Source organism: Haplochromis burtoni, unplaced genomic scaffold (genome assembly GCF_018398535.1).
Source record: "Haplochromis burtoni strain Fernald_Lab_line unplaced genomic scaffold, NCSU_Asbu1 Contig_174, whole genome shotgun sequence".
Taxonomy (NCBI): Eukaryota; Metazoa; Chordata; class Actinopteri; order Cichliformes; family Cichlidae; genus Haplochromis; species Haplochromis burtoni.
Window position 1 is genome coordinate 747,849 of NW_024582535.1, and position 10,997 is coordinate 758,845.

Consider the following 10,997-nt stretch of genomic DNA (forward strand, 5'->3'; position numbering starts at 1 on the left):
CTGCTACAACAGGTAAAGTGGAACTTTAATTACCGGGGGGGGGGGTTTGCCCCTCACATAATTATATCATGCATATTTATATTTTTAGGCAGCAGTTTATGGTTGCATGTATTTGACTTCCTCTCTTTGAAGCCTAGACACATGCTAGCTTTATTATAGACTTTACACAGGGAAGTTCCACACCTTAATCTTATTTGTAGACATAATTTTACCTGATCGGACCGATATGTAAAGATTCACACTAGAAACTACAGCCAGAGTCATAAAAGAAAGAAATGTTTACAGTTTTATTTTAAATATGTTATTAATTATCATCAGACTACCTGGTTAGGTTAAGGTACTGATTTAAGGTCAGGTAGTAGTACCTGGTTAGTTACCAGTTAGGTTATGGCACTCTTAAAAACCACCTGGTGAAGTTATGACACCAAAGAGAACTCTGTTAGGTTTAGGTAATACGGGGTATTTGGTTAGGGTATGCAGTAAAAACATAACCAGGCAAGTTACAACACTAAAAGCCACGCAGAGAGGTTTAGGTGCATTTATGTGCTTTAACCAAAAATGTTTTTTCAGTAAATGTTTTTTAAAAACATGACATCAAATACACAATGAACAAAAATATGAACTACAAAAGGATCAATTTTTATACTTAACAATAGGGTCTTGAACGCAAGCAACTCCCTCCACAAGCTATAAACGACAAACCTGGGTGGGATGCTACCACTCCCCTGGAGACTGGCACAGTGCATTCATGGACACACAACCCAGGAACAGTGTATGTGCGTGTTTAAATAGTATAAATAGTGTAACATGGTGATTGCAGTGTGCATCCACTGCAGCTCAGACTTTTCATCTAGGATCATCAATCTGTACTTAAAAATGTGACGTCAAAACAGGTCAAACACGTTTTATTCTACGCAAAGCGTATGCATGTATGTACACCATAACCTCTGGCCTAATTAGGACTATCAGCGGCTTTTACAATGGTTGCACGTTGGACTTTGACAGCTCTTATCCACAACTGTTAAGCTAACGCCTATGATAATATGCACCCTTACATAAATGGTCTGAACATGAAGGGCAGATGTGCACCTTTATTTTACAGCTCCATGTCTCAGAATAATCAGCAGAGAGAGGCAACTCTCCTCCTGAGAAAATTAGCCATCCTTACATCCTTACTAAAAAACAGAAGAAAAGAAACCACCGGAAAATCAGACTATCGGCGAGGGGATCACTGTTAGCTGTGATGCTAACCAGCCAAAAGCTCCACCACAACTACCAACTGTGGCCACCTGTAACGAGTACTACCTCTCAGTTCTCAGTTTGTGAAGGTGCTTACGGCACCAAAATCTGCTGCAATTTCACAGAGTGGGCTCTTAAAGAGGGGGGGAGGAAAAAGCCGCGGTGGTAATAAACTGCTCCGCCCGCAGAGTCTCTGTCTAGTACCGCCACAGTATTAACGTTCGTCCCTGAGCGCTCTACTACGGAGATATTTCAACCCCGCATCTGGCTTCCAGTCAAGTTCACACAGCTTAAATCCACACACATCTCAAGGCACGGCTGGTTAAAATACTCACCATGTCTGTGCGGAGTTCCAACAGCGGGTCTGCTAACGCTACGGGGGAACAGAGGGAAATGGACGGTCGCCACAGAGCAGGAGGGCTGGCTGCTGCTTGGGGGCGGGTACGCAGGACAAAGCACCGCCGCACAGCTCTCACGGTATTCCTCCGCAAAGACCTGTGAGTATGGCTCCCGCGCTCGCTGCACGCGTTCATACGCACCATCTTGTCATTTTTAATTTAAATCCAGAGAAGTTAGGAGTTGGAATAACCGCACTTAGTTAGAAATCAGGAAGGAAATCAAAGTGGAACTGTTTTTCAATTGAATGGTAAGGTCTATATTATTACAATGCTTGGGTAGGTTGGTGGTGTTGGGAGTACGTATACTTTAGGAAAGGATGTGATACAAGAGGTCCAGGCTTCGTTTCTTTTTATTTTGCCAGGAAAATAGGAAACGGCTTCGGAAACTTAATGAAACATGTGCAAATATGCACAAAAATATAGTACACAAGTCTTGTCCTGTCTTCCTCCATTTGCCACTAGCCAGTCATGGCAGATGGCTGCCCCTCCCTGAGCATGGTTCTGCTAGTGGTTTCTTCCTGTTGAAAGGGAGTTTTTCCTTCCCAAGGTCGCTAAATGTTTGCTGATGGGGGGTAGACACTCACTGTTGTACTCTCTATTCTGTATATATTGACAAACACTCCAAAAGACCAGTTGTGTAATTTTGTTCTGTTTCTCTTCATTAAGAATAACTTCTTGACAGCCAATCTTCCACAGAGACCGTTTCTGATAACGCTTTAATGAACAGGAGATGGATCTACTGAAGCTCCAGATGCATCTCTCAGGTCCTGTGTTAGGTCTTTACTGGATTTTTGTTCCCCTGTTTCTTAAATACTTGACTCTTGGATATGGTTCATCTGCTGTAGATATTTTTTAAGGTCGGCACTTCTTCTCTTGTCTTTGACTTGTCCCATTCTCTCATTATTTTCTAAGGAACCACAATGCTGAGATGCCTAAAGATACAAATGATCTGTAGACACAACACTGGTCTGGTTCATCCTGTGAGTGAGGTGCCTTTTCATCCTTGAATGATTCACTGCTCAGTATTGAGTGGCTTGATAAACAAGTAAAATATGTTATTTTGAAAATGGTCGGGTACAAACAGCCAATGTCCAAAGAAAACAAGAAAGATCTTCAGAAACTCTGGAGAACTATAACTTCACTGTCAATGTAAATGTGCTTTTGCAGAACAGTTGCTGCTTGAGTTTCAAAATTTAAATGTAGGAATAACATAAAATTTTGCTTTTTAAATGACTATAAGGACTTTTTTTTAATGTATTTAAAACATGAATGTGAATGACAAATATGCTGTAGGCTTTAAATTTTTTAAGTGGGACACCTGGTCACCCTAGTTGCAGGAAATGTTGAGCTTTAAGTATCCATCACCTGGACATGGTATGTTATTTCACCATTTTTGACAATGTGGTAGAGCCGGGGGATCATAGCCCTGAGCTTACATCATGGTGGATGACCCACTCTACCTGTTAAACCACAACCACTCATATGCTGCTCTCACACCACATTTCTTATTGTGTGACAAAAGATCACGCTCCAGGAAATAGGGGGGAAAAAATGCTACAGCCTGAAAAGAAATGGTAAACATAGATAGATGTAGCTTCTGGCTCTGCAAAGTGGCGTTCTCATGAAGTCCCCCAAAACCATTCTTTCATTATACTGGCCACCAGGGCGGGATACCTGTGATTGACTTAATATCCCATTTCGGGTCATCACTAATAAAACATTTGGTCAATTTTTGTAAAGTTTGGTTACTCTGAAAGGAGGATTATGCAGTACATTCTCATGGACATTAGCAAAGGCAGTGCCAAAATGCCTTAAACATTTTGCAATGGTCACCTACTGGAAAAGTTAGAAACATCTTCATGGCCTCAGTTGCTTTTTTCAGGTCACAATGAAAAAAAAAAAGATTTTGGAAACTTTAAAGATTACCAAGATGATTATCCACAACATGAGTTTGCAGTGTACCTAGTTTACACTCATATCTACCGCTCGGGTGTCACGTCTGATTTCAACACACTAGCATGTTCAGATTACCAAGTTTAGAGGAGAAATAAACATATTTACTGCACAATACAGACCATCAAGTCTTAATTTGGGATCTAATTAATTAAATGTAATTAATTACACATGGTGAGGTTAATGTTAACTAGTGAAACCAGCAGGACTGGCCTCATGTGTCAGTCAAGCTTCACTTTCCTCCCATTAGTTATTGCTGTAATACTAAAAACATTTAAATCAGCATGTTACCTGCCCACTTTTTGCCATCGCCACTAAATACAGGTTAAGGTTTAATTATTATTTTTTTAATTGCAGTTAAAAAAAAAAATTACAAAATAACATTGCTCACAAGCATAGCATGGTATGTGTTTTGGTGTTGTTTATGGCCATTAATTATTTTCTGTATTTACTTTAGGGTTAGATGGAACAATGGCGCTTACTTAATTTTCCAACAGCTGGTTACGAGAATATGTGGATCTTATATCGTTTGGCTTTAAACATTAGTCTGCCCACTGCACAAAACCTGCAGTTTCACTCTGTACAATTTGACTGTTTAAGAGCATCGACAGTCCCATTAGGTTGAGGCATCAGTTGGTGAGTCAGCCCAGACATTTCAAATGTCATCTGTCGCGAGAATAATGAGAGGAGCTTTCTGAATATGGTTTGCTGTTTTCAAAATGTAAAAAAGGCTTAAAACATTAGTTTTTTTCCTTTTATGCTGAAGCCACTGGAATGATTTCTACATATGGTTTTGGATTGCTCTGTATTTATTGGTCACATTAACACACATTAAAGTGATTAGGAATAGTACTGCAGGTTATGTATATGCAGAAATAATATACTTACATTTTCATCACATAATTTAGGAGTTGCCAGCCTACATTTTTGGCTTTGAGAAACTCTCTATTAAATCTTATCCAGTCTAAGTATCCATGATAAAGTATCATTTTAAATAGAGTGCTGTTACCTGTCAGCACCTGTCCACTCTCCAATTAAATAAAAACCTCTCTTTATGGCGTCCCTTCAATCTCAAGGTAGTTTCTCTTTTACATATATTTACATTTAAGGCAAAATTAATGTCATCTGGCGATCTATTGGCGTCATTATGTTTCATGACAATTAAAAATATTAAAAAATATATCAATATCAATAATTATTATGACCTCAATAACGCGACACTAACACGCTAGCGCGGCCGCGCAGAAACTGACGGACTACTTTGTGTAACGATCTTTTATACAGGCGGAAGGATACGCTCTAAACAGCGCGGCTGGGTACAGTTGCAGTTTTGATTTTGAGAGCCGGATTCTGATTGGACAGCGCGGACCCGCAATGTGCTGCACGCTGTAAGGAGGCTGCTGATTGGCAGGAGGGGATCTGCAATGCGTCAAACCACAACGCGTCTCCACCGCAGTTGTAGACAGACCGGAAGGCGGGTAAGATCTGCCAGGTAGTTTACAGGTGTGTGGCAAGCAGAAATTAAGACGTGTTATCCTCTTTTTATTTAAGATTGCACTTTTAAATGTATTTGTAACAAAGTTTGTTGTACAATTGTTGAGTAATAGAATAAAACTGATATCCACTTGAAAGTTAAAACTGTCTGCATGAATGTTTTGTTTGTTTTCTGACTCTGTTTGAAAAACTAATTGCCCCCTGCTTTTAGATCATGAATTAACTGTGATTAACAACACAAGTTAAATTTTACGAACCACACTCAAGAGAAGTAGACTAAAGATGTCAAAAATATGTATTGGTGTCACTTTCCCATATATTTATCATCATGTCACATTTTAAAGAAACCGAGTAACATACATCTATCAGTCTGGAAATAGTTATAAAGTTTATAAAGTCTAAAAATTTTTGGACTCCAGCAAACGCCGGAACAAGTCTTCATAAGTTAGATAGTATCATAGATAGTATCATAGCCCCAATATCAGGGGCTAAGACTCTGCACAGGTGCGTTTACTGCTGCTGTTGGAGTCGTTTTAAAGGTAGAAATGCCATTAGAAATCAGAAGAGAGCAGTTAACACTGAACTACTGGGACATGGTCAAGATCTTTCAACAAAAACTATTCTCCAACCCTGCTGGGAAAAAGAGAAAAGAGAATTGAAGAGCTTTGGGTGAACAGTGAGGCAGGAAGCAGCTGAACTTAATCTGAACAACATCAGCATGAATCAATCTCTACCATTACCTGTAATACCACAATGGATACTCCCTGATGCTGTAGCAGATTTCAAACTATTGGACAAAAAGAACAAGAATAGGGGTTTTATATTAAACTCGCATACAATGCAGACATACAAGTTATGTCAAAATCTACACAGATGCATCAAGGAATTCATCCAACCAAAGCGGGACAGTATTTATTGTTCCTGAGTTTAATGTCAAAGTAAGGAAAAGGATCAGTGACGGACTATCAGTGTATAGTTTCAATACTGTTAGCTGTCCAGTGGATTGAAGATGCAAGACCACTAAGATCTGCGATATGCTCAGACTCGAATTCAAGACAGTCACTCAGCACATAGAGAAGAAGAAACAATAGAGCATGTTTTAATGCACTGTCAGAAACATGATGCCAAAAGAAGACAACTGATCAAAAACCTTGGTGATATGAAAGTGAAACTGGACTTAGTTGATTTATTTTGTAAGAAGTTGAAAAGTGAAAGTTATCAGGCCTTTTTTTTTTTTTAAGGCACTGATATTTGTTTGGAGGGGATTTGAATTATCGATTTTTATGTTTATATTTTATATTTATTATATATTTATAATATATATATATATTATATTATATTTTTTTTTTGAATTCATTCAAAAAAATAATTTTTTTTTTTTTTTTTTTTTTATTTTTTTTCTTTTTTTGTTTTTGATTATTTTTTTTTTTTTCTATTTTGGTCCACGCTCCACACCAAATGGTGGCGGTAATGTAACATTCTGCTGTTTGCCAACCCCCAATAAATAATATAGAGAAGAAGAAGACTAGAAAACTTCAGTGGGATGTTTTTGTCCACAAATGGAGAAAACTTGGGACCGTGGTGAACCTTCCCAGAAGTGTCCGGTCTACCAAAATTACTCCAACATGGACAGCTAATTCAGGTGGTCACAGAAGAACCCATAGTAAAATCTGAAGAACATCTAATGGGGGAGTTTCATGGCAAAAAGCAGTGCTGACCAAAAAGAAGACAAAAATTCATCTCACATTTGCCCAAAAAGATCTTCAAAATGTACGAGACTTTGGGGAAGATATTTGGTAAAATCTGAGGTTTTTGGAATGGTTGAATCTCATTACATCAGACACAAATCTAACAAAACATTTTATCACAAGAACACAGCAACAGTCAAACATCGTGGGGATAGTTCAGTGGTCTGAGGCTACTTAAGTGGTTTAGGACCTGAACAACTGAACAACTTAATTGATGGAGTCATGAATTCTGCTCTCTGCCAGAAAATCCTAAAGGAGATCATCATTTTGTTTCGTTATGCTCATAAACTGTGTTACCCTGCAAGAGTAGTAATGGGTAGATGACGTCTCATGGAGTGTGTGAAACCTTACTGTGTCGACACTGTGTTAGTGTGCTGCTCAATAGCGACATCTGCTGGATATTAAAAATAATCCCATGCAGCTCGGATTCAAAGGAGCTTGCAAAGAAAGATCGGATCAAAAAAGTGTGGAGAGACTGAAACAGCTAACTGTAAAAGTATGTCAAATGTAGATTTTACAGAAATCTTTGTTGCAAAGAAATGTAAGTAAAAAAACACCATTTCTGCACACACCCTGTATCACACTCCTCTATACTCAGTTCTATGTATCAGTCCATTACAGGATAGTGGTCACCTCCTACAAACACCTGCAAGTGAATCTGACACTAATGTGTGATTGTCCTTCCAAAGAGACGCCAGATCTGCTTGACCACCTGAGGATTGATGATCTTATTAAAAAAAACACCAGGCATGTTGCCAAGGGACTGTAAAAGATGCCCTGGGCAACATTCAGACAATGCCTGCAGATGCTGGGGTTAATGGCATCTTTTTTGGCAATCATGCCACTAGGTGGACTGCATATGAGGGAGCGTCAGAGATGGGTTACATCACTGAACCTTTGCCAAAAGCGCCACATCAGAGTGACAACAGACTGCGCCGCAGCACTTACACCACTGGAGAAATCCCACAACCAGGAAGGTGGAGACTTTTTTTTTTCAAGGCACCCAAGCGCTTTACAATGCCACTATTCATTCACTCTCACACACTGGTGGAGGTAAGCTACGGTTGTAGCCACAGCTGCCCTGGGGCAGACTGACAGAAGCGAGGCTGCCATATCGCGCCATCGGCCCCTCTGGCCAACACCAGTAGGCAAGTAAGGTAAAGTGTCTTGCCCAAGGACACAACGACCAGGACAGAGAGCCCAGGGATCGAACCGGCGACCTTCCGGTTACAGATACGCTTCCCAACCCCCTGAGCCACGGTCGGAAGGTGGAGACTATGCCTGTCTCATAGGCTGGAGAGCCACACATGAGGGTAGAGTAAACCAATATTTAAAAACAGGAATTATCTGATATATGACGCTAAAATTTACAGCAATCATTATAAACGTTAAACTTTTCTACTGTGAACAGTTGAGCAGAAGGTTTGGTTTTGACACAGAATGATCACTATATCAAATTATACTGTAATACATTAAAATACAAGTACTGATGACCAGAGTACACATATGCTACACTTTTTTAATTTGTGGTTGACATCAAGAAAAGACAACAAAAATCACCTTGTTTTTAATTTTGATTTCTTTTTTTTAATTTCATTATAGTGCAAATTAACTTGGATGAGTGACGAAACGTTTCTCCCACAAAACGCTACGTCCAGATGAACAGAATCAACTTTTGGAGATTTACTTTCCTGGATGATTGAGAATGCATCAAGACCAGTTTTTGGATAATTTCTGCTTCAAGATTTTTTTAGAGAAGCAAGGCAGTGGAAAAGTCAAGGTCTTTAGTCATCGCTGCCCTTAAAACAGCATCTGAAGGGATACATAATAGCTCTTCCCACTGCTCCAAAGAACCTGGCAATTTTGGACTTTTGTGGAGGACTTGTGAGGACACCTAAATTGATTTTCAAATGCTTCAAAATAGCCTCATCAAATGAACTATCACCTGCCCAAGCAGCATTCATGACCTGTTCTGTGGAGCCAAACTCCTTGATGAGTCCTTTAAACAGTTTTTTGGTCAATTGACTCACATTCTTGTCCAGATTTGTTATAGACTCCTCAATGCTGATTTCAGGTTGCACCAAGTTCTTGACATGTTCAATAATGTCTTCTAAGTTTTTGTTAGCTAATGAAAGCAGAGGCTTTTTTAGGCTCTTTTTGTACTGAGCCATGAGTCTAGCTATTAGACACATGGCAAGGTACTCGGCTGCTGCCTGAGATGACACTGACAATTCTGAGAGCTTTTCCTCTAACTTTTCTGAGGTTTGCTCCTCAGACTTTTCCGAGGGTATGTCCTCTGAGAATCTGTCCTCTGACTTTCCAGACATTTCCTCCTCCATCCTCTCGAGAACTGGTGTTGAACTTGAACAAGAGGATGTTGAGCGTTTCTCTGGTGACTTGACCTGCTTTTCCAGAGACGCTGGTCTAGAAGGACAGGGTTTTTTAGATTCTCTGCCACTTTTCTGAGAATAGTCTGATTCTGTGTCTCTTGCCCGTTTCTGTCCCTTTGCAATGACCTTTTGGATCTCTTCAACAGCATCAGACACTTTTTCGCTCTGAACAATTTCATCTATTGTTTCATCATCAACCAAAAGCAGAATATTTTGCAAAAACTTTCCAACTGCGTCTTCTATGATTACATAGAGGACTTCAGGAGAAAAGAAAACTCTCGATTCAGCTACTTGGAGATGACGGAGTCTGATAGACTTCTACCCATAACAATTGTGGGAATTTGGTACACGACTTATCACTAAATGGTCGTACAGTTTCTCTGTCAATTCTCTCGAGAAATTCTTCACTTTCTCACTTATGTTAATGTTTTCGAGCCTTTCTTGGATAGTGCCATGTTCTTTCTCCTTTGTGAACTCGCTGTATATGTCACTAATTTCAGATTTGACGACATTAAAGCTAGTTGGAGTAGCAGATTTTATCATGTTTCCCAGAGTAGATGAGCTTCTAGAAGGGGCACGGACAGACATGCTAGAATTTGAACGAGGAGTTTCGCATGCTGAACCTGGGAGGCTGACACTCATACTGTCGTGGGAACCTATTCTCTCAGTTTCAGGGGAGTGGGTTACCTTTGACCAGGGCCGTGCAGAGAGGTTTAAAGGGGCGGGTGCTCAAGCCCCTATAGCCCCCCCCCTCTGCACGTGCCTGCCTTTGACAGACTAATAAAATAGTCTTTGCTCTTCTTCGCTGTTGTTTTCAGCTCCCCTTTCATCTTTTCGAAATGTTTTCCTGCAATCTTGGAAAAATGCAGTTTGCATGATTTTTGCGGTGCGGAAGGAGCACGTGAGGTAAAAAAAACTCTCTCACTTTATCAAAGATGATTCCCCCGTTGAATCCAGATTTGGGTGAGGTACATTTCTCACTGTGACAAGAATAATCAGTGTCAGTGCACTGGAGATTGTCAAGTAAAATATTGACAATGTCAGCTGCAATTTTTTCTACTGGGCTCTCAGGTGGAATACTTTCTGCCTGCCTTTCAGCTTCTGCACATTCCCCACTTTCTGAACTTTCTTTCTTTTCTGAAAGTTGCTCTATTTTAGCGGGTGGCTCACTTTCCATATCTCTGTCATCATCCGATAATTTATCATCTGTAAAATCTGAATCTTGACACCATTTGGTCAGAATCTCACTAACCTCCTGGGTGGCTGATTTGACTGAGATGCTGGACTCAATGCTATCTTTGCTGGACTCAGACTTACTTGAATCGCTTTCCTTTCCCATGCACGGGCATTTCAGTTTACTTGCATATCTTTTCAAGCATGAGAGAGCATGAGAAACCATGACACGCAGTTTTCTAATATTACGAATTGCCCCACTGACGTAAACAGCGGGGTCTGATGGTAAATTGAAGTGCTCTCTGACCAGGGTGACTATCAATTTGACCTTATTTTAAATCTCCTCCTCAACCATCTTTGTCAGCTTTTTAGCACTGTCACATATCTGCTTTGGGATGTTGAGCAGGTTTGCAATAGTGATTGAGATGGAGTCACAAAATGATGGATTTGTTTCTATTTCTGCAGATGCATCGCTCTGAATGACGGGAAGAGCACGTCTCAAAATGTTGTGTGGAGCAGGGAAATTATTTTACTGCTATTGGTAAATAATTGTCAACAGTACCATTGCATTAATAAATATAATCTGTAGTTTATATTGCATT

The 10,997-nt window shown here is 39.9% G+C and overlaps 1 protein-coding gene across 1 annotated transcript in view; it reads right to left on the reverse strand.

The window, feature by feature from the left end:
* The window catches only part of LOC102293206 (calmodulin-1), an 8,261-nt gene extending 6,465 nt beyond the window's left edge, over positions 1 to 1,796 (reverse strand). The window contains exon 1 of the mRNA XM_005933875.3: positions 1,575 to 1,796. Coding sequence (XP_005933937.1) covers positions 1,575 to 1,781 — 207 coding nt within the window. The 5' untranslated portion in view covers positions 1,782 to 1,796. The remainder of the gene's footprint in view (positions 1 to 1,574) is intronic.
* Between the last annotated feature and the right edge of the window lie 9,201 nt (positions 1,797 to 10,997).